This window comes from Pantherophis guttatus, chromosome 1, assembly GCF_059756535.1.
Source record: "Pantherophis guttatus breed Tessera chromosome 1, ASM5975653v1, whole genome shotgun sequence".
NCBI classification, from domain to species: domain Eukaryota; kingdom Metazoa; phylum Chordata; class Lepidosauria; order Squamata; family Colubridae; genus Pantherophis; species Pantherophis guttatus.
In genome coordinates this window covers 185,997,215-186,020,817 of record NC_142063.1, presented here as the reverse complement: position 1 = coordinate 186,020,817, position 23,603 = coordinate 185,997,215, and the positions used below count along the sequence as shown (strand labels likewise).

At 36.8% G+C, this 23,603-nt stretch overlaps 1 protein-coding gene across 4 annotated transcripts in view; it reads left to right on the top strand.

The window, feature by feature from the left end:
* PCNT (pericentrin) overlaps window positions 1-18,524 on the top strand; it is a 105,116-nt gene extending 86,592 nt beyond the window's left edge. For 2 of the 4 annotated variants that reach the window (XM_087882219.1, XM_034426866.3), the window contains 8 exons: window positions 2,333-2,589; window positions 3,098-3,191; window positions 4,482-4,640; window positions 6,070-6,308; window positions 6,630-6,718; window positions 9,558-9,699; window positions 15,963-16,072; window positions 18,357-18,524. In XM_087882219.1, coding sequence (XP_087738345.1) covers window positions 2,333-2,589; window positions 3,098-3,191; window positions 4,482-4,640; window positions 6,070-6,308; window positions 6,630-6,718; window positions 9,558-9,699; window positions 15,963-16,072; window positions 18,357-18,382 — 1,116 coding nt within the window. In that variant the 3' untranslated portion in view covers window positions 18,383-18,524. The remainder of the gene's footprint in view (window positions 1-2,332; window positions 2,590-3,097; window positions 3,192-4,481; window positions 4,641-6,069; window positions 6,309-6,629; window positions 6,719-9,557; window positions 9,700-15,962; window positions 16,073-18,356) is intronic. The other 2 variants (XR_015731211.1, XM_087882218.1) reach the window with 2 other exon arrangements.
* The last annotated feature ends 5,079 nt before the right edge of the window (window positions 18,525-23,603 follow it).

Here is a 23,603-nt window from a genome sequence, read left to right as displayed (position 1 = left end):
AATAAAATAAAATAAAATAAAATAAAATAAAATAAAATAAAATAATAAAATAAAATAAAATAAAATAAAATAAAATAAAATAAAATAAAATAAAATAATAAAATAAAATAAAATAAAATAAAATAAAATAAAATAAAATAAAATAAAATAAAATAAAATAATAAAATAATAAAATAAAATAATAAAATAAAATAATAAAATAAAATAAAATAATAAAATAAAATAAAATAAAATAAAATAAAATAAAATAAAATAAAATAAAATAATAAAATAAAATAAAATAAAATAAAATAATAATAAAATAATAAAATAATAAAATAATAAAATAATAAAATAAAATAAATAATAAATAAAATAATAAAATAAAATAAAATAAAATAATAAAATAAAATAATAAAATAAAATAAAATAAAATAAAATAAAATAAAATAAAATAATAAATAAAATAAAATAAAATAATAAAATAAAATAAAATAAAATAAAATAAAATAAAATAAAATAATAAAATAATTAAAATAAAATAAAATAAAATAATAAAATAAAATAAAATAAAATAAAATAATAAAATAATAAATAACAAAACAAAACAACAAACAAAAAACAAAACAAAACAAAACAAAACAATAAAATAAAAAAATAATAAAATAAAAAAAATAAATAAAATAAAATAAATAATAAAATAAATAAAATAAAATAAAATAAAATAAAATAAAATAAAATAATAAATAATGTCTAAACTGCTGGCAACAAAAGTGAGTAAATCCCTAAAAAATCAGCCAAATTATTTAATTCGTTTTAATCTATTTTAAATTTTGTATTTATATGTTTTATTCTATGGCTGTTCACCGCCCTGAGTCCTTCGGGAGTAGGGCGGTATACAAATTAAATTAAATTAAATTATTAAATTAAATTAAATTAAATTAAATTAAATTAAATTAAATTAAATTAAATTAAATTAAATTATTAAATAATTAAATCAAATTAATTAAATTAAATTAATTAAATTAAAAAATTAAATTAATTAAATTAAATTAAATTAAATTAAATTAAATTATTAAATTAAATTAAATTAAATTAAATTAAATTAAATTAAATTAAATTAATTAAATTAATAAATGATACTGTCCAAATGGGGCCCAAGTAGCCGTTTTCCCTTTCTGGTGTCATGTGACTTGTTAGTGTTATAAGGTCTCAGGTGTGAAGGAGCAGGTGTGTTAAATTTGGCTCTTACTCTCTCATACTGGTCACTGGAAGTTCAACATGGCACCTCATGGCAATGAACTCTCTGAGGATGGGAAAAAATGAATTGTTGCTCTACATAAAGATGGCCTAGGCCCGTGTTGGTGAACCTATGGCACGCGTGCCGGAAGTGGCACGCAGAGCCATGTCGCCCGGCACGCGTGGCATCGCCCATTCTACTTCCGGATTTCCAGGGCACACATGCGCACCAACCAGCTAGTCTGCTGGTTACTGGTGCGCATGCGTGTGCAATGATCAGCTGGCCTTAATGTCTTAGTGCGCATGTGCACCAGCTTTGCCGTCATTGCCCGCATGCAGCCCCGGGACTCCGTCCTTTGCCAAATAATGTCCTCATTATTGCACTTAGGGGTGCACTCACTTTTGTTGCCAGCAGTTTAGACATTAATGGCTGTGTGTTGTGTTATTTTGAGGAGACAGCACATTTACACTGTTATGCAAGCTGTATACCCACTATACGTTGTAACCAAGTGTCATTTCTTCAGTGTTGTCACATGAAAACATACTTAAATATTTACAAAATGTGAGGGGTGTACTCACTTCTGTGACCTACTGTATATAGCTAATTGTTGACTTCTAGAATCCTGTTCCTCTTACAACATGTGAAAAGATTTTATCCTGATAAGTGGAAAAATTACCAAAACAATATTTATATTCCCATTTTTCTGCCCAGGACCTTGTAGACTTTGAAAGTCTTTTTTGAATTGTCATTCATGTTGAATATTCAGAGGGATAGATACCACATTTTGCAGCCTCAGCAACCTCTTCATCATATTCTGGTTGTCCCTGTGATATATAATAACAGCTTGGCATACTCAGTCCTTATTTCTCTTAGCACAACTATCACAAGATGCCTCTTGTACCTCAAAAGGTTCTTTGTTTCTCTGTATATGACTGCAGAAGGATTAATACAATTTTAAAAAATCTCAGGATACTCAGAGGTTGAGAAGTATATTTCAAATAATATTGTTGTCAATTAAAAATCAATAACACTGACAACTTCCCTCTGTTTATGAATATTGTGCATATGCATTATTGGATATAATACAAATTACTGTATTTTTTATTTCAATAGAATGAGTCCACGTTACAATATTTACATAACTGTGTGAGATTCAAGGAATTGCAACAAATGCTAGAAGATCTGAAGAATCAAGAAATATTATTTAAAAAATATAACCAATTTCCTTCAAAAAATAATTATGCTAACTTAACTTTTACAACTGATACTGTAAGATTGCATGTTGAACAACAGATATTGGAAAACATCAGAGAACAGCTGGTTCTTGTTGCTGCATATCTTTCTGAGTTCATATATAAAACTATAGACAAGTGAGTATTCTTTTAAGAATTCTCTTTGTTTTAGAAACATCTTCTAGAAATTGGAGAAATAAGGGTAACTTATTCATTCTAACAATTGGACACGCTGTCTATACCTTTCAAGAAATATCAGTTTACTTGGAAAAAAATGTTAACAGCAATACCTGATATTATATTTAGATTAGCGATACTTAATCAGAAAGCTTTAATTCAATGATACATGTAACTCTGCTTTCTTTACTGAATATTAACTGCTTTCCAGATTTTAGGCAAGTGCTCTATGAAGATTCTGAGTAGCAGAAATTGTCCCCTGGCCAAAATCACTTTTGAGGTTGGCTGGTGAATATTAATTTTATATGGCTGCAAAGTTCTATATAAGATTAGTTAATTGTTTTATACAAACTTATTATCTTTAGTTAAGTTGCTCAAGACTAAATATACAGAATTATATATTTGTTTTTTGGGACAGCTACTTGTCACATAGCTACCTAGATTAAATTTTTCTGTCTTGTATTAACAGAACAGTAAATTGGTCTGCATCAAATGATGAGATAGTTGCAGCCTTACTTCATATACTTGAAATCAAAGAATTACTGGCTTCTTCCAAACCTGTGGTAAGAGGGTACATTTTCTTTTCATAGATAACTATTTAGACTTAAGTTACAGATTTTAATTTACAGAAAACCAGCTAATATCATAACTTCCAATAGGATAAAAATATTTTATTTTAATTATTTATATCCTGCTTTTATTATTTTTACAAAACTCAAGACAGCAAACATATCCAACACACTTTCCTCTTCCTATTTTCTCCACAATGATAAAGCTGTGAAGTATCACATCAGTTTTGAATTAGTATTTCAGTGAATTGCGATCTAAATCCATATTAAAAATGGCAAGAAAACTCTCACAGTAGCAACATATTTTTCCAAGCTTTGTGGTTTGAAAAGCCTCTGTAGCAGAATCTTGGCATAAGCCTATGATCTTGTCCTTTAAAACCGTAGAGTGTCTAAAATAAATTAACTATTCTTATATTATTATAATACAACATTTTATATTACTGTATATATGTATGTGTGTGTGTGTATATATTTTATTATAAAAAATTAAAAAATCATATTAAACTACTTCCCTCCCCTCCCCTCCCAAATCTTTCCCTGGGAAATTAAATGAGTGTGTGTGTGTGTGTGTGTGTGTGCGCACGCTGCCAGGTGGGAGAGTTCACAAGGAGTGTGGGGGAAATATTATAAAGGTTGGGGAGGGTGCACAAGTGTATAAGGAAAGCTTAGGGATAGTGTGAGGGAGGCAGAGAGAGGGAGGGTGTGCAAGGGTGCAAAGAAGCAATGCTTGGGAAGGGTGCACAAGGATGTGTGAGTGGCTGGCACAAGTCTAGAGCTGGGTGCACAGGTGCAAGAGACTTAGGCCAGCAACTTGCAACATTCCATACCGGCTTCCCCATTGACTTTCTGGAGAAGCCAGAAGAGAAGTTCACAAGGGGTGATCAAGTGGTAATGGGCACTGCAACTGGTCATAAATGTGAGCCAGTTACCAAACGCCTAGATCAGGGGTGTCAAACTTAAGGCCGGCGGGCCGGATCAGGTCTATGGGGGGTTTAGATCTGGCCTGCAGGGCTGCCTTGGAAACAGTGAAGGACCAGCCCTTGGTGGCTCTGTTTTTGCTGGCAGAGGGCCACAGGAGGCTGTCCAGGCCGAAAATGGAGCCCGGGGGACCACACATAGCCCCCCCCCCAAGCAGGGGTGGGTTCTACTTACCTTTACTACTGGTTCACAAAATAAGACAGGGTCTTATTTTTGGAGAAACACAGTATATATTTACATCGTTGAATTAAAGCAATTTTGTTGTATTATGAAGTTTGTATCACATTATTTAAATGTTACATTTAGATTATCCCTACAAGTATAATTCACACTGTGCAAGCATCAGAAGGGTATATTTACCAGGATAAGCGTGGTTTACAGAATGGTTTGAAAGGAACAAACTATGCAGCAACCAAAACAAATGTGCCAGAAAATAAGCAAACTGTGATGTCTTCCAGCCCAAAGGTAAACAACACTGTAACTATATTTAAGTTATGTGGTCATGTGATTATGATCTGGTGCTTGGTTATTGACTTGCATTTACCACAGTTGCAGTATCCTATATCACGTCATCATCACTTGCAACCTTTGCTGTTAGCTTCCCCTAAGCAAAGTCAATCGAAGAGCTGGTAGGAAAGATTCTGAGTTGCTATAGTACAGGGCTCCCCAACCTCTGGTCTGTGGACTGGCACCAGTCCGTGGCATGCCAGAAACCGGTCCACGCAAATAAGTGAAATCCCACCCAACAGATGCAGGCAGCACACAAACCACGCCCTCTCCAGTCCACAGAAAAACCTCCACCGAACGATCCCTGGTGCCCAAAAGGTTGGTAAATCGCTGAGATTCCCATGGCTTTTTCATCTGAGAATTCTGGGGATGTTATACTCCATATTCATGTGGAATTGCTGCACCCCCCATGGCAGCCACCTATGCAGCATCCCCTATCTCACAGCAGCCAACTCTAGGCCCACTGTGCTCATGCCACATCTACACAACCTTGTGCCTCCAGCAGCAGTTACCGCATGGCTGTTGTGACTCAGGCCCAAGTAGGTATTATCAGACGCAAACAGTTCGAAACAAACAGACTTTATTAGAAGAGCTGAGAATTAACTCATTCTCAGCGTAGTCCAAACTAAATCAAAGCAAATTCTTCATAACACAATTCTTCAGCCTTATCACCAAACTTGGTCTACTTAGGCAACCTGCCAAAGGCTTTTCTTGGCAAAAGTTCAGAAGCAGAAGACGCCAACAAGAAATAAATGCAGCAAGACAAGAAACCAATCTATCAATGTTGTTTTCTGACAAAGAGGCCAAGAGCCGTTGCTGGTCTTTTAAGCCTTATGGGAGGGGCCAATCATCTCTTGGCCCTACTCCCAAGTCGTCCTTTTTGCTTTAGCTGCTCTTGCCTTCTGGCAGCACTTCTCATGCGTGCACTAGGAACAGGCTCGTCCTGTTCCTCTGCCTCTCTGCTGTCAGCCTCTGGAAGCTCCGGAGTCTGCACATCACTCCCAGATGGCCCTGGCTCCATCTCTGCCTCTGACGTAGAGCCCTCATCCGGGCCTTCCCCAGCCTCCAGGACTGGCCCATGTTCTTCCTCAGCCTCCTCACTGTCTGACTCCGCTGCCAGCTCTGCAGGACCACAACAATGGCAGCAGCCGCTCCCTGGTCCCATTCACACTAGACATCCACATACCCTCCTACATTCTTGCAAACCCTTTTAAATAAGGCCAAGCGCTTATTTCGGGGTTCAAAAAAAATATAACACAGGGTCTTATTTTTGGGGAAACATGGTAGATGGAAACAAATTATTATGGAAACATAAGCAGTTCACAAGAAGTATTTTCTGAATAGTTTCTTAGCTCCCCATAAGAATTATTATTTTTATTTTATTTAGATACAAAAGCTATATCGTAAATATTTGAGAGCTGAGAGTTTTAGGAAGGCCCTGGTTTATCAGAAAAAATACCTTCTTCTGCTTTTGGGTGGATTTCAAGAATGTGAACAAGCAACATTGTCCTTGATAGCACGCATGGGCATTTATCCTTCTCCTCCTGATCTAAATGTTTCTGTAACACGAAGCCGTTTTTTTACCAAGTTCAGATCTGCAGTTCGTGTGGTCATTGCAATATTAAGGTAACTTATCTTTAGTACTTTTTTTCCCCAAAGAGTTTACATTAATTAATTATTTCCTAATACTGGTTTACATAAGAAACTTCTGCTGAATAAAAATTCTTGCAAGTCCAATGGAACTAATGGGATTTAAATGGTTGATTAATAAGTAAAGCTTTAATCCATTGTTTCCTTGTTTTTTAAAAACAAGGCAAGTATAAGAAAGCAAAATATTGTGGTTGAGCAGCACTTGTAAACTTCTATAATTAATAGTTAATATAGAAATATTATCTTGTGTGTTGTTTCAAGTTACTCATTAATGTTTGTCTTTTTCTATCTCTAAAGATTAAAGTTTCTAGTGAGAAAATGGCATAAAGTAAATAAGAAAGAAATGCCACTGGAAGCCATTTCTTCTAGCCTTGGACGCAATTCATGTGAGAGTTTTTTCTGATGAATCCTATAGCTTTGGTGTTAGTAAATCATCTCTTAAGTAAACTGAAAAGTAAAGTAATGATATATACATATGTTTCAGTTTGATTTATTCTGAGTAAACAAAATAAGATTTTATTTTGCTGCAGAAATTGAAAAAGTGTAATTATTAACAGAACATATTCTTACTTTTTGCAAATGATATGAGACAGAGGTTGTTAGAGAGCAATGGAGAGATTCAATGGATGGCTTAGCTGCCTTAAATTGAGGGTATTTATATAGCAAAATTATATCTATATGAAGATCTTGTGAAATCTGTCACTTGCTTATAACAAATAGGTACATCATATTTCTTTTCTGTATGATATTTTGATAAAATAATTGGATATTTGCTCCAATTACAATTTTAATTCAGTTTTATTAATTTGAATGTGAAAAGAACACATGACTGTTACAGGCAAATTAGCATTTGTATGCCAATATATGCTATATTCTCAAAATGTATTGTCACTAGCAATATTAAAATCTTAAGCCATTGTTTATTTCTTACATAAAAACATTCTAAATTAATATATATCTTAATTCAGAGATTTTCAAACACCTTCCTCATAATAAAATTAGTATCATTGAAGTTAGGGTTAGGCAGGAAATAAATACACTACTTTTAATACTTTATTTATTTATATTTATATTTATATTTATATTTACATTTCATTCAGCCGTTGCCTTCAAAAAGGGACTCTAGACAAGTAGCATTATACAGTAAGACATCAAAATATAAATCAATATATTAAAAAATTAAAATATTAGTTAAAATTTTGAGTTAAAAATTTTAAATTATACATTTTTAAGGAGGCAGGAATAATTAATCCTGTTAAAAATTGGTTGACAAAGGCAAGATGGTTTTCATGGTGCTAACCAACCCCACGACTATGCACTCCTTTGGGCTCCCCACACAAGATCACAGAGCTGCATTTTAACCCCTTTTCAGAAGGCCAGGAGAGTGGGGGGCTGCCTTACCTTCAGAGAATGAATATTCCATCGAGTAGGGGCAGCAGCAGAAAAGGCTCTCTTCCTAGACTTAGTCGAAATTCTTTAACTAATGTCTACAACATACTTTCCCTGCTTGATTGTGTGGGATGGGATGATGTGATGGGACGAAGCAGTTTTCGTAGGTAGCCTGGCCCTATGCCATGTACGGCTTTATGGTAATAACCAACACCTTGAATTGGACCCAGAAGCAAACTGGTACCCAATGCAGTTCGTGGAGCAGAGGTGTTACATGTGCCTTTCTTTGGGCATCTAGTATACTATACTAGTAGTATAGTTCACAGGGCTGCACTTTGCACCAGTTGAAGCTTCCAGATACTTTTCAAGGGTCGCCTCATGTAGTTGCAGGATACCAAATGGGAGGTGACAAGGGCATGACTGATCAAATTGAGAGCCTCCCTGTCCAGGAAAGGAAGTAACTGGCACACAACATGAAGTTGATCAAAGACCACCCTAGCCACAGCTTCCACCTGCTCTTTGAGCAAGAGTCATGAGTCCAAGAGGACTTCCCAGTTATGCACCAGGTCCATCTGGCATAGTGCAACCTCATCCAAGACTAAGGATCTGGATATACAGCCACTCCATCTTCAGCTGACATCTGTTGTTCCCCATCCAGGCACCAATAGACTCCAGGTACCACAAAATAACATCTACTACATCATTCACTTATCCCAGGATAGAGATATATAACTGAGTCTCATCAGCATACTGTTGAAACATCATCCCATGGTGGCAAATGATCTTGCCCAGCAGTTTCATGTTTAATTCCACAGGGCTTGGTGTGGATGTTAAAAAGGATTAGAGAGAACCCCATGGCACCTCACAAAGAAGGGGCTGTGAATTGGACTTGTCACTTCCTGTTAACACCGACTGGGACTGGAGAAAGGAGGTGAACAAGTGCAACGCTGTCAATTCCCTAAATCAGTCCCAAAGGATACCATGGTCAATAGTTTCAAAATTGTTAGCTACCTCATCATTACCTGTGCTAATGCTAGTGAGGACAGGAAATCCTGCCAATTTTCCTCTCATTCCTAGACAGTTTTAGGTTCCCCAGTGCTAGCAGTGCTAGCATACCAGTGGTGGGTTGCTACCGGTTCAGGAAAACCAGTAGTAGCGGGAGGCTCCGCCCACCCACCCAGATGTCATCAAATACGCTCTGCGCATGCACAGAAGTGGCGCGCGCGCGAGCAAACCAATAGCAAAGGTAAGTGAAACCCACCACTGTAGCATAGATAAGACTAGCAATGATGAAAGGGTTTTCCCTTTCAAGACGGGATTCCTTCTCAATTATGTCACATGACCCAGCAACAGAGCAGCCTGTCCTCCTTCCCTATCCTGACCTCCTTGAGCTCTGAAGATCTCAAAACATTAGTGTGTGATTGTGATGGTGGAGTACAGAGGAGCCACATAGGGCTGTGGGCAGGAAGGAAATAGGAGGTATTTCACAGGGTGGGGGGAAGCCTTGGAAGGCCCAAAGCAGGTGGACTTGTTTCTGTATTAGGCCTTCCAGGGCCTCCCCCTCCACAAGGCATCCCATGCTCCCATGCTTAACAAATGCATTGGGGAGAGCAGTGATGGGGCAGTTGTTAATGAGGTGGTTCGCTTAACAGCCCTTCTGATTGCAATGGGCAGGATCTGTTATGGTCGTAACTTGAGGACTACCTATACATACAGTGTTTATTGCACAATAGAATGTACTATATTATTCATGCTTATTTTTCTTCATTTGTGAGGAAACAGCTATAACCTAAAATTTTCACAATTCAGATTAAAATTTTACATTGCTTAAAACAGATCCTGTAGCTAGTTTAGAAGTACTAAAGCAGCAACAGCCCTTCCCAAGTTACGCTGCTCCAGACGGTCAATACTGCAACAGAAATAATCTCATGAGACTTGCAAGCTGCACAGTTAAATCCTTACACCATTTACATAACAGGTTAGTGCAGATCTTACTTCACTGTATGTGTGTATGTGTGTCTTCTGCAGGATTATTTTTACTAACAATATTATAAAAATATTTATATTATGCTTAACTAGAGTCTTGTTCAGTTCTATAGATAAAATCTGTTTATTTATATCAAAATTATTTTATCTACATGTAATTATTTTATTTCCATGTTTATGAATGGTATAGCTTCAATGGTATGATTCAAGTACTTGTTGATAAAAAGTACATACAATATGAATAAAGTTTCATATCAAACTTAACTAGGAAAACAAGTCTTCTTTTTAAATGTTTGTAATTGGTATGAATTTGATTGTCTTTAATAAAGCCATCTTTATTCTATCATATATTATCTATCTTACTGATTACATTTCTTTTTTAGTTTCTAGAATTTATTTCAGTCATGCAATTGTTAAAAAGTAGCAGCATGGCTTCCATGAAAACAGTGCCATTGTTTTATCTTAGGCCACATACTCACAAGCACATAGAAAGGTTTGCAAATTTTACTATTGCAAATTTTACTACTAGGAAATAGTAATAGCAAATCTCACACATAAACACACACAAACAAAATCAATTCCCCAAATGTCTAGCAAGATTGCCTTGAGAGAGAGTTCAAATCCAAAGCAATAGGCATAAGAGAGGTCAGGAAAAGTTCAAGAGTCCAAATTTCATAGCAGGGTTGTTATCCAGGTCCAGAATCAGTCACAAGATTTCAAACTGTTGCCTCCAACAAAAGGGCTTGAGCTTACTGCTCTTTTTAAATAGAAGCAACCCTGGGGTTCATTTGGAAGGACGAGGTTCCTTTCTCGGAAGGAGCCTTGTAGAATACTTTTGCTCACCTCTGCTCTCCACACAGCAAGCCCTTGCATTGGGAGAACTGCAGCCTCATTTGTTCTCACCACCTTCAGTCCAGGGCACCTACTATATGTGGTCTGCTGCACCAGCTGACTTTCATGTCTTTTTGATTTTGCTGCTGACAAGGTATGTCCAGCATAGAATGGTCCTTCCCAAGGAAGCTACTGGCCATGTTTTCCCCAAGTCTCACAAAGAAACCACCTTGTGTGTCCTTGGGAAGAAAGCCTAGTGCAGCCAACAGCTGCTTGAGAGAGACGAAGCTTTGGAAGGCAAGGCAACAAAGGATCATGAAATACAGGGGGCAAAAGGGCATAGATGTGGTGAGATAGGCAAAGCCTCTCTACAGTTCTAAATGTGAGTGGGCTGCCAGATACCTACATTTTTTATCATGTGACAGGGGGACTGCAATGGTTAGAACTTGTGGGATCAGTAGCAAGTCCTTCATTTAGTACTACTGTAACTTTGAATGGTTGCTGAATGAATGGTCATAAATCTACTAGAAATTATGAATTTAGATCAGGTGTGTCCACCTCACAAACTGCAAGCCTCATATTGTCCTGGGTAGCTAGTGATGCAGTCCCACAAGATTGTAAACTTTTAACATTATGTGATTAATATACTTTAATTATATTATAGATTTTACATACAGCCCAAGACAATTCCTCTTTAAAAAATTGAGATTCTTAATTCACAATGGCTTGGTCCACTGGACTGGTTTCAGTGTCTTCAGACAAGTACCAGTAGTACAGGATTAAAAGAATGGAGAACAAGGGGAACTCTTACTGACTTAATTGGATTTGTACTGCATTGGATTTGAGTCTTATAATATGTAACTCAAAGCATCTGACTTAGAAATCAAACAAGTCAAGATTTATACAAAGACTGTATAATTAAATGGATTTAAGATGCAGTAATATATCTACCAGTATAAGCAGCAATGGGAATTTCAAGGAAAGAATATTATATTTGGAGAAAATTGGTATAAGTTGTATTGCTGTTACTCTAGTTCTGATTGCTAAAATGGATAGTTCATTTGCTTAAAATAGCTGGAAATGTAATGGAGAATGTCAGATCATTTTTTTCATATTTACTGGCAATTTTACAAAGCTCAACAATTTTGGAAAATGATGATAAACAGATCTGAAAAGTTCAGTTCCCATTTCAACCCGTGATATTTTTACTGAGGTTTACTAAACCATGTATTCCATCAAAATATGCTAAATTAACTATTTGCTACAGAGATAATAAGTTTTATTAAGACATTAGATCTATGGACAAAGAACTACATTGTAGGACTATGCTTCAATGTCTAAAATAATTTCATATTTTAAGAATAATCTGACAACACAATTTAATTCAAATTGTAACCTATTCCTAAACCCTAACCTTAACCCCAGTTCATAGATTTGTACGTGGATTTATAAAACATCCAGAATTTGAGTTTCTATCTGCCTAAAGTCAATATTTGAATTTCACAGGATTTTAAAATTAGAGCGGACTTTTAGTACTATGGACATATTTTATTGTACTTCATAGTTTTCATTTTGTGACTCATATGTATTTATCATGGTTCTTGATATAATATATACCATTATTCACAATCAGGGTGGATAAAAATCAACAATTTTTTTAAAAAAATAAAAAAAATCAGATTTTTTAAATTTAAATCGGATTTTTTTTATTTAAATCGGATTTTATTTATTTATTTATTTATTTTTTATTGAAAAAGTTTTTCAAATACAGATTTTCCCCCTTTTTTTCCCCCTCCTCCCTAACCCCCCCTCCCCCTCCCCTCCCCCTGTGGCTTCTCCAGAATAAAACCCAAATTAATAACAGATTATATAATACTTTACCATCCTTTTTACTCCACCCCCCATAAGATGACCCTTTCTTTCTAACAATATTATTATATCCCCTTTATACTATACATTTCAAAGCAACATTCAACTATAAAATTATATAATAAATCCTAATTTGGCAATTTCAACTCATAATCTATCCATTTCCTCCTCCCCCATACATATATCTCTTAATTCAAATCTTTTACGTATATTAATATAACATAACATCCCTTTTCCTAAACTAAACAATCAATAAGCTAGCCTATCTCCACCCACTTTCCTGCAGGCCTACCATACATAATATTTTCAATATCTTTGTTCTTCTGCCCACACCACTAAAAAATATTTCCATATATAGATAAAATCCTCAAATGACTTTAAGCTTGTAATCCATATGGTATCTTCTGTAATATCTTTCAGCTGGATTGTTAATTCCATCACCCATGTTAGGGTAACATCAAATTCTAGTTCCAACAGTATGTTCAGTATCTTCAATTACCATCTGCTCCCATCAATAATAAATGTTTTCGTATATAAAAAACCACCCGAGTGACTTAATATTTATATTCCATATAGTGTCTTCTGTAATGTCTTTCATCTAGATTATTAATTCCAACCACCGTATTAGGATAACAACCAGATCTTCTGCGTGCCCCAGTCCCATAGTTCTCTTTGCCTTATAGCTCAGCATAAACATAATCCATTTGTCAAAGAGTCCAAAATAGAAAGTTCCAATCCACTCAGTTAAAGGCCATCTTCCACATCCCAGAAACACAGCACTGCAGAGATCTGTCACTCTCCTCAAGATAGTATAAACCAATACTTTGCCTCAGCTATATTTTCATGTTTTTAATCGTCTCTTAAGTAACTGGCATTACACTGTTGTTTAGTCTAAAAATTTTTATTTTTGTAGGACCTGCTTCTTCTTTTCTTAACTTTTTGTGGCTTAGATCTCCATCCTGGTTGCCTTTCTAGGAGTTGTATATCAACTGATTGATTTCCATGCTGGTCTGTAACTTGATAAGTCATCACATTAGAATCCAAAGCCTCCTCTCTTGTATTTATAGGTAATCCAACTACAACCTCTGAAGGAGAATCCATAAGCGGCTCGTCCACAAAAGCCTCTAACTTGTTGTTTTTCCATTACCTCCGCCTCCATCTGCTTAGCCTGGGTTTCAATCTCTTGTTGATTTTGCTTTTCTTTATTCCCCTCGTGTGTTATACATGGAGATGTTGAGTCCATTTTAAGAACCTTATAATAAAATTCTTCCGCTTTTTCAACAGTATTTAGTTGGTATCTTTCTCCTTGATATCTCAATATTATTCCAACTGGAGCATCCCACCTAAATGGGATGTTTTGTTTCTTTAGCTCAGTCACCAAAAAACCAAAATCCTTTCTATCTTTTAGCACCTTGGGCGGTAGCTCTTTAAATATCCAAATCTTCCTTCCATACCTTTCAAGAGTGGAGTTAAAAGACTTTTGCACAATATCATTTCTTATTCCTTTATCAGTAAAGTAAATCACCACATCTCTAGGCAACTGCCTTTGCTTTGCCACCCAAGAATTTGCTCTGTAGGCCTTATCAATCTTACAGGATACCTCTTCAGGACTAACCTTTAAAATCCCAGCCAGAACTTCAGCAGACATCTTTCTCAAATCTTCTCTTTTATCTTCCTGTATTCCCCTAATTTTGACCGCAAATTCCATAAATCTGAATTGCATCATTATGACTTCATTTTCAATCCTTTGTTTTATATTATCTGCATTGTAAGTCTTGTAGTCAGCTTCCTTTATTTTTAGCTCTACTTCTGAGCTATTTTCTTGAATCATTGTTAAATCATTTTCAATTCTTTGTATTTTATTATCCAAATTATGAATCTTGTAATCAACTTCCTTCATATTAGACTCTATTTCTGAATTAAACTTTTCATCCATCTTTATCATTGCATCTAAGAAACTTATCATATGTTGCTTGAATTTATCATACTTTTGTTGAACCAACTCTTTAATTTCCTGTCTAAATTTTTCAAGGTTCTGGTTCACAATCTCATCATGTCTTGCCATCTCCTCCAATACAAATTGCGTTAGATCTTTAAAGCCATTCCTCTGCATCTGCAAACTCAAAACTTGTTCATGTGGTTTATGAATGGGGGAGCCCCCCCCACACACACACAGCTTGGTTGTCTGGCTTTGTGAGTTTTAACGCCATCCTGCCACACGAGCAGATTTTTTTTTCTTTTTTCCCCTTTAAAGAAGAAGACTTCTCTCCAAACAATATCAATATCAAGCCTCTAAGAAGGAAGAAGCATGAAATAAGAATTTTTCTCTTCACTTCTAGCCAGCACTGTTATCTCAGTTACTTTATAACATATTAAACTAGTCAAACGGAAGTACTTTCGCTTTCAGCTCTTCTCAAGCCTCAGCCAGTCGCCATTTTAAACTTTCTTTTTTCCCCCCTTCCACTCTTCTTTGCTTTTAAAGTCAGTCTTAGGGTTGTTAGAAGTACTTGCAATTTAGGGTCCCAGGTCCAGATTTCATCCTTCTTATTCAGAAAATCTGTTAGTTTTCGTTGGTTGGTCTGGTCCCATCGCCTGGCTCTGCAAAGCGCAGAGTTCGCCCGAAGCCCGGAGCAGCGGCGAGAATAGGGAGCCTCATACTGCTTCCTCCCCAGAGGTAAAAAAGAACTCTGGGGACTTCGCAGAGTGCTCTACCTGCCCTCGCCGGCTTTGTCTCACGTTTCCTTATGGAAACGGAGTTTTTCGAGCCGCCTTTCAGGTGTAAAGGCGGCTCTTTACGGGCGACGGGGCTGGCGGTCTCAAAGGACCGTCTGGCGGTGACAGAAGCCAGACCGGAAGCCCCGGATTTTTTTTATTTTTATCGAATTTATTTTAATAAAAAACTTTGGGGTAAAAATCTATCGTAAGATAGTTTTCTATTTAAGATACATAAATAATTTAGTTTATTCAGCATGAAATGGAGCTTAGTTATGTAGCATGAGGCTGTATATTCTGCAACACTAGGACTATCGGTGAGTCAACAGTGGGTCAAAGGAGTAGCAGAGATGACAGTTTAAAAATTATGATTTAAATCAAGTTGATTTAAATCAAGCCTTTTTACATGATTTAAATTGTGATTTAAATCAACTTGATTTAAATCAAATCCACCCTGTTCACAATTCATATACCAAAAAGTTTAGTGTGGCCAGTTTGCTGTAGCAATTAATGTCTCAGGTTAGAAATCAGGAGATCATGAGTTCTGGTGTAAGCACAAAGCTAGCTAGGTGACCTTGAGCTAGTCACACTATCAGTCCTAGAAATGAGAGCAGGCAATGTCAAAACCACTTCCAAAAAAATTTGCAAAGAAAATTTCAGGGTTTTGCAGACAGTTGCCAGGAGACATCACAGACTCAAAGGCATGTACATAAATAAGGAAAATGTCCGTTTTCTATGACAGTTGTAAGTCTCTTAACACATCCTTTTGTATTTTTCTACTTATATATTTTCTAAGATATGTAATATTTTTAAAGGAAAAGTATAATTGCTTCTGTTTTACAGGTCTACTAGTTTTATTTCACAAACTTCATCCAAAGATCCTGAAGATTCATTAACTGAATACATTGCACACTTGGAGGCCGTTCAGGAAAGACTAGGAATTCTTCTGCCAGGTAACTTCATATTGATAATTTCTGAATCAAAGCCTTAACCTGTTTTAACTCATACTTGATAATCTTAGTATTGACATAAAGTCCAATCTTAAACTAGATTCGGTTTACTGAGTTTGGTGTGAACACTATAGAAGTTTCATTCAATGATTTCCTATTCTCCTTTATCTTCTGGAGAACATGTAAAAGCTCTTCTGTCTGCATGACAGGCAAATTCCAGTCAAATTATTCAACCAAGTTTGGGAGAAACTAGTACAGGTTTTCGCCATGAAACAGTACTCCTTGCTTAATTACTATTCAGTCAGCAACTGTTGAAAGTTATGACAGTACTGAATGATTGGTTGACCAGCTGTGGTCTCATGATCAAAATGTAGGCACTTGGCAGCCTGCCCACATTCATGATCACATGGTATACTTCAACTTACCCAACCCACCTATTTCTCTCTCCCCCCCCCCCCCAATCTTTGCTCTTTTGGCTGTCCTCAGCTCAGTTGCCCATGCTGTCCCCAGTTGACCTTTGCCATCAAGGCCTTGGGAATGCTGTGTGTGATCAGCACACGAAGGGCGGAATGGGACTTTTCGTCTCGTACCTTTGGCCGCCCCTCCTTCTCCTCCAGGGTTCCTCCCTTGGGCGATTCTCTGCTGACTATTCTCCTCGGCTCCATCCATTCACCCTGGTCAATGTGGCACGTCCCCTCCATCCCACACACTTCAGCATGGCCCATTCACAGAAGGTGGGTTCGTCCTGGGTTTTTCGATGCCTGGGACAGTTCCCTCAAGGTGTGTGTGTATTGATGTATATAAAGTCTCCTGCTGGAGCAGGGGGTTGGACTAGATTATCTCTAAGGTCCCTTCCAGCCTTGGATTGCTGTGCTGTTTCAAAGCATCCTCTGAAGCTGCATCTAGTGCCAGGGTTTATGGTCCTTCCTTCCTCTCCTTTTTCTCTCCCTCCCTTTCCCCCCTCACCCCCGCTCTTCCCTTACTGTTCTTTATCAGGAGTTTCTACCCCCTACCCCCTCCCATTACTTCTCCTAACAAGTGTTTTGCTTTCCTAAAGCCATTTGGCTGGAGCCCTTCTCCCAAACGCCACCACTGTGGCTTATGGCTGCTTGGTGACTAACTGTCCCGAGCGTCGAAAACCCAGGCCAAACCCTCCTTCTGTGAATGGGCCGTGCCAAAGCGTGTGGGATGGAGGGAACGTGCCCCCATTGCCCAGTGCGAATGGGTGGAGCCGAGGAGAATAGTCAGTGGAGAATCACCCAAGGGAGGAACCCTGGAGGAGAAGGAGGGGCGGCCAAAGGTACAAGATGAAAACTCCTAGGCCCCACGAAGGGCCAGGCTGTGGAGGCACCTTATCAGCAGCAGGAGGAAGAAGACAGGGAAGTCAACTGGTAGAGGCAACACAGAAGTAACTGCAGGGTGACTAAAAAAGGGGTGATAGGGGATGGGCGGGAGTTCAGGCAGAGGTGAGTGCAGCAAGGTAGAAGAAGTGTGAAGTCCTGACCTAATGACTGCAACCAGGATTGCCAAAATTTATCGTTGCTAAGTGGTGTAGTTACATTGATATTTGGCCTAATGATTGCATCACTAAGTAATGGAAATTCCAATCCCAATTACAGTCATTAAGTGTATATATTCCTATGTACCTAAGTAATATCACAATATCAGTAATTCACTTTAGTTTAAGAGCACAGCAAAAAGCTTGTTCTTTTATGCTACTTTAAGTGCAATTATATACATTTTTGGTCAGCTACAGCTACAAGCATAATTTTCTAGAAGCTCAACCTTACATTTAGGAATTAGTTAGCAGTAGAAACTTCAAGAACAAAATGCCTTAATGTAGTTTGCTTTCTTGAGTCATATATTTTTAAAAAAATCAAAATGCTGCTGAACCCCAAATGTTAACTCTAGGATCTAAATCTATACAAACCATGGACAGTTTAAGAACTCCTGGCTTGTTAAGGCAAAGCCTGAAGCTAAAATTGATTGGTTGCAGTAGCTAATTAGAATGCAGAAGCAACATGTACAACTAGACTTATTGGAGTGGGAAGAATTATGTCTCACTGTTATGTGCAAATTAGACCACAATATGTTCTTTTATACTTTATTTAAATAGCAATATGTCAATATATTTTGTATAGCATCAGATTCACTTTTAATTATAAGTTAGATTTTCCATACTGTTTAATTCAAATCCCATTTAAAATATATTATTTTAAAATTGTAATATATCTATTTCCAAAAGTTTGTGGAATAACAAATTTAATTTAAATTTGTATGAATTTAGGACAAGCTGCACAAGAAAAGAGTTAAATGTAGTGAGAACCAGCCTTGAATATGAACCAGAGTTCTTTCGTCACTGCTTTACTCACCAGTGAACAGCTTACTAGTGTTATACCCTGCGGATCTTTCAACATGGATGTGCATTTGAATAAAGAGATCTCTGTGTGATAAATTTTGCATCAGCTTTTATAAAAAAAAACAAACTTTGTGTTTGAATGTGCTTTTTACACTGATATTTCATATAAAACAATCCTCAGGTTTTTTTAATCAAAATTACTGGGAAGCTTACAACTACAGCTTTCCGTTTTTATATTATTAATGCTAAGTACCAATGTATGTTTTTATTAAAAATGTTCAACTGATTAATTGCACAGACTCTTATTCAAAATATATTTCTAATACTTAGAATGATTTTACTTCTTTATGATTGTAGTTGCTAATTCATCCACATTTTCAAAAACAGTAAGATTAATTAATCTAGAATAGAGGTCCTACTTGTGCTATAATACCAGCTTCTTTCATTGCAAGTGAACGTGTGACTGGAAATCACAAGATACTTTCCCAGTCTTGTATATGGCGTTAGTCTGTCTTACATTAACGATTGCTTTTCAATGTCATGCTATGAATTCAATGAGATGATTTTAGCCCTCCAATTAATTTGTCAGCCCTTTTCTCTAAGCCAGCCTCCTGCAGGGTGAGATGTTTGAACTTTCAGTCCTGATTTTGATTAGTTTCGAGTTAAAATATTTAATTCAAAAATTTAAAATATTTAAAATATTTCTTATGTAATGTCGGGTGAACCATTTGCTTTGTGGAGTATTATCTCTCCAAAGTGCCATATGCCAACCCTGTTGTAGGTCGTAACCTTCTATTTTAAGAAGACGACTATTACCTAAAGTAATCCATTCTTTTACCCAGGCTAACAGAGCAGCTGAGTAGTAGTTCTCCCAACATGGTAGGCCCAGGCCTCCTCTTTCTTTTATCTCTTGCATCATCTTTTTTTAATCGTTGGCTTTTTCCCCTGCCAGATAAATTTAGTTATTATTTGGTTTAACTGCATGAAAAACTTTTTGGATAAATTCACTGGGGCGGTTTGAAACAAAAAGTTGAACTTCAGTAGAACGTAGGATTTTACTGTTATTACTCGTCCTAGAAGTGAGAGTTGTATTTTACCCCATTTATCTAAATCTTTTCTTGTTTGAATTAATAATTTATTATAATTGTCTTCTTGTATGCTCGAACATCTGCCAATTAGCCAACTTCCCAAATATTTAATTTTGTTAACTACTTTTAATCCAGTCACTTCCTGTAAGCCCTTCTTAGCTTCCTCTAAGATATTCTTAATTAATATATTTGTTTTCTTTTTGTTGATTAATAAACCTGCTACCGCCCCAAATTCCTCAATTGTCTCTATTGAATATAAACAAGATTCTATGGGCTCTTCCAAGATAAAAACCATATCGTCTGCGAAGGCCTGGGTTTTATATACCTGTTGTCCAATTATAAGGCCTTTTATTCTTTCTTCATTCCTTATTTTACGCAATAATGTTTCTAGTGATAAGATAAAAAGTAAAGGGGATAAAGGACAGCCCTGTCTTGTGCCTTTACCAATAGGGAATTCTTCTGTCAGGTCCCCATTTATCAGTAGTCTGGCTGTTTGTTTGGAATAGATAGCTTTAATTGCGTTTATAAATCTCTGTCCAAAGCCCATGTGTTCTAACTGTAATAATATAAACTCCCAATTGACTCTGTCAAATGCCTTCTGGGCGTCTATAAAAACTAGTGCGACCTGTTTGCCTGGGTGATCTTCGTAATATTCCAATACATTTAGCATGACTCTTAAATTATCTTGTAATTGTCGTGATGGTAGAAATCCATTTTGGTCATTATGTATAAATTCATTCAGGAAGCCTTTTAATCTGTTGCTAGAATTGTGGTGAAAATTTTTCCTCTTTAGGAATTAAACTGATATTGGCCTCCCTCCATGAGTGGGGAATTTCTGCTTTTCCCAGGACTTCATTAAATAAATCTTTCATATGCTCTCCCATTACCTCAAACATTGTTTTATATAACTCAGCTGGAAGTCCGTCTGTGCCAGGCGTTTTCAAATTTCCCTGTTTCTTCACTGCTTTTTCAATCTCAGCTAAGGTAATTTCCTCTTTAAGTTGGGTATCTTGGGTAAGTCCGAGTTCTCTATATAATTTTTTATCGCACCTGTTATGATCTCCTCTCTTTTATATAATTCTTTGTAAAAATCCACTGCAATTTTTTCTTTCCCTTTTTTGTCTTTTATTAAATTTCCTTCCTTGTCTTCTAATTGATCAATTCGTCTATTCTGTTTTTCCTTTTTTAATCTAAATGTGAGCCATCTTCCTAATTTATTAGCTGATTCAAAGTGTTTTTGCTTTGCTGCCTTTATCTTATCTTTCAATTTATCCAGCTCCAAGAGATTAAGCTGGTGTTTTAGGAGTGCTATCTGTTCTTTTGCTCCTATGGATAGTGGATTATTTTGTAGTTGTTCCTCGGCTTTTATTAATTTACTTGTTAACTCACCCCTTTCTTGTTCTTTTTTGTGTTTAATGGTCGTGTGTTTAATAATAAGACCTCTTATAAAAGCTTTGGCAGTATCCCAAATTATTTGAAGTGGCATTCCTGGTGTTTTGTTTTCTTGAAAGAAAAGGGATATTTCTATCTTGAGCTTTTGTATAAATTCGGTTTCTTTTAAAATCTCTGATCTCATTATCCATCTCTTTCTATTTTTCCCCTCTTTCTTTAATACGGCTAATACTGGGTTATGATCCGCCCAGTCATTCGGCATAATTCTGACCTCTGCCACTTGAGAATTAAGTTCTTGTGACATCGAAATCATGTCCAACCTGGACCACGATTTGTGCCTGGGAGAATAATAAGTGAATTGTTCACTTATCGGATTGTGCTCGCGCCAGGTATCTTTCAATCCTAATTCATCTCTCATTTCATTACAAATGGCTGGTAAGATCTTCTTATCTTGTCCTCTGTTTCTTTTCTTTCTTTTTTTTTTTTTTTAGTTTTCCCCTGTTTTGTAATCCTTTGTCCTATTAATAACTGCATTAAAGTCGCCCAGAAGACATACCTGCTCGAATTCCAAGTCTCGGATTTCTCTTCGTATTCTTCGGAAGAATGATTTGTGTTTAGTATTCAGGGCGTAAATTCATATCAATAATACTTTGCTGTAGTAATTCCACCTCTAATATTAGTATTCTTCCCTCTTCGTCTGCGAATAGTTGTTTCGGCGAGAGATGTTCCTTTACATACATTGCTACTCCTTTCTTTCTCTCCTCTGGAGCCGCTACAAACAGTTTCCCTGCTTTAGGGCATTTCAATAAATTAGCTTGTGATAATTTAATATGCGTTTCTTGCATACATATTATATCCACTTTGGCTTTAACAATTTTGGTTAGTATACGTCTTCTCTTTGTCGGAGCATTGAGGCCATTGACATTTACCGTCAATAGTCTCACTCCTTGATCCAAGGAAATAAATTTCTTTTTGATTTCTCAGAAACACCTTTTGTTGGGGGGGGGAGAGATTTTACCTGGTGAGAAAGGGTTTGAAATCCATTATATAGCAATACTTAGATAACTAAACAAGTTCAAGCAGTATAAACATTAATACAAGTTTGTAATACTCCTCACTTAGCTCTAACTTTTAAAAATAGCTGTTTCTATAAATTCAATTGTACTACCAATACATGTAGATCAAACCCATAATTATATGCATATAGCAGAAACAGAGATATTTTGAAGTACACCAAATTTGTAGGATTCAACTAAAACTTGCTGGTATGTCATGGCCCAGGACTCAGACTATGCATCCAATTAAGAAGATCCTGTTTGAGATGAACCTGTGGAATGATAGTATCCAGGAATTAATTGCACGAAGCTGTCCAAAAACATGCACCACTTGAATAGCTGGAACAGTCAGAGGAGGACGTAAAGTCTGCACCCTGTCAGTAAGGAGAAAAGCAGAACAGAGACTTCTATGAAACTCCTTGCCAAGCAAGGGAGTAATTCTCTTAATTAGTGACAGCTGCCTGCAGCCTGATTTAAGAGGCAGCTCTGACACAAGTTCCTTTGCTGGAAACAAGGGTTTGATCCAGGGGTGAAATGCTCCTGGTTTCGGACCGGCTCGGGTGAGTAGGTAGTGATGGCGGCGGGCAGTTCGGAGAACCAGTAGCAAAAATCCCTGCCCCCGCCCCCCATGCCCAGCTGAGCCCCGGGATCATCAGAGCCTTTTTTTCTTTTAAATGGCTCTGACCAGCCAAGCTCTGACATCCCAGTTGAGTTGCCTGCTAACCGGGCAACTCAGCTTGGATCGCCAGAGCCATGTAAAAGAAAAAAAGTTTCTTTTTTTCTCACCCCGACTCCAGCCTCCAGCTTGCTTACCTTAGCTGCTGATCTCATGACGATCGCAATCCATGCATCAGCAAGCAACAATATCCCTGCCTGCAATCAAGCTCATCGGTGAGCAGCTCTTTCTGCCTGCCTGCCTGCCTAGACTTGTGGACTTCAACTCCCAGCAAAGCTGGTTGAAGAATTCTGGGAGTTGAAGTCCACAAGTCTTAAAGTTGCCAAGGTTGGAGACCCCTGTTCTATTGGGTAAGTTTTTTTCCCCTTTGGGAGCTTTAAAAAAAATAGTTAATTGGGGTTTTTTTTAGTTGTTCTTTTTTTTAGACCTAGCCATTTAAAGTTTAGGAAGTTTTAAATTTAGCTGCTTTTATATAAAAATAAAAATAAATTAAAATAAGATAATATTTGTGCAGCTTTCTGAGATTTAGTGTGTTTCTGTAGTGTTTCACTAACTACACAAACACACAAAATCTCATAAAGCTGTATGTGGAATTTTGTGTGTGTAAAGTGTGAAAGTTGGTTTTTTTGGGCTTTTTGTGGCTGTGTGAGGTTCCTGCTTGTTGCAGGGGCCATTTTGGGGCTAGCACAGCTGCTTTTACATTGTGGGTGAGCCTGTTGTGTTGTGTTGTGTGTGTGTAAAGTGTGAAAGTTGGTTTTGGGGGCTTTTTGTGGCTGTGTGAGGTTCCTGCTTGTTGCAGGGGCCATTTTGGGGCTAGCACAGCTGCTTTTACATTGTGGGTGAGCCTGTTGTGTTGTGTTGTGTGTGTGTAAAGTGTGAAAGTTGGTTTTGGGGGCTTTTTGTGGCTGTGTGAGGTTCCTGCTTGTTGCAGGGGCCATTTTGGGGCTAGCACAGCTGCTTTTAC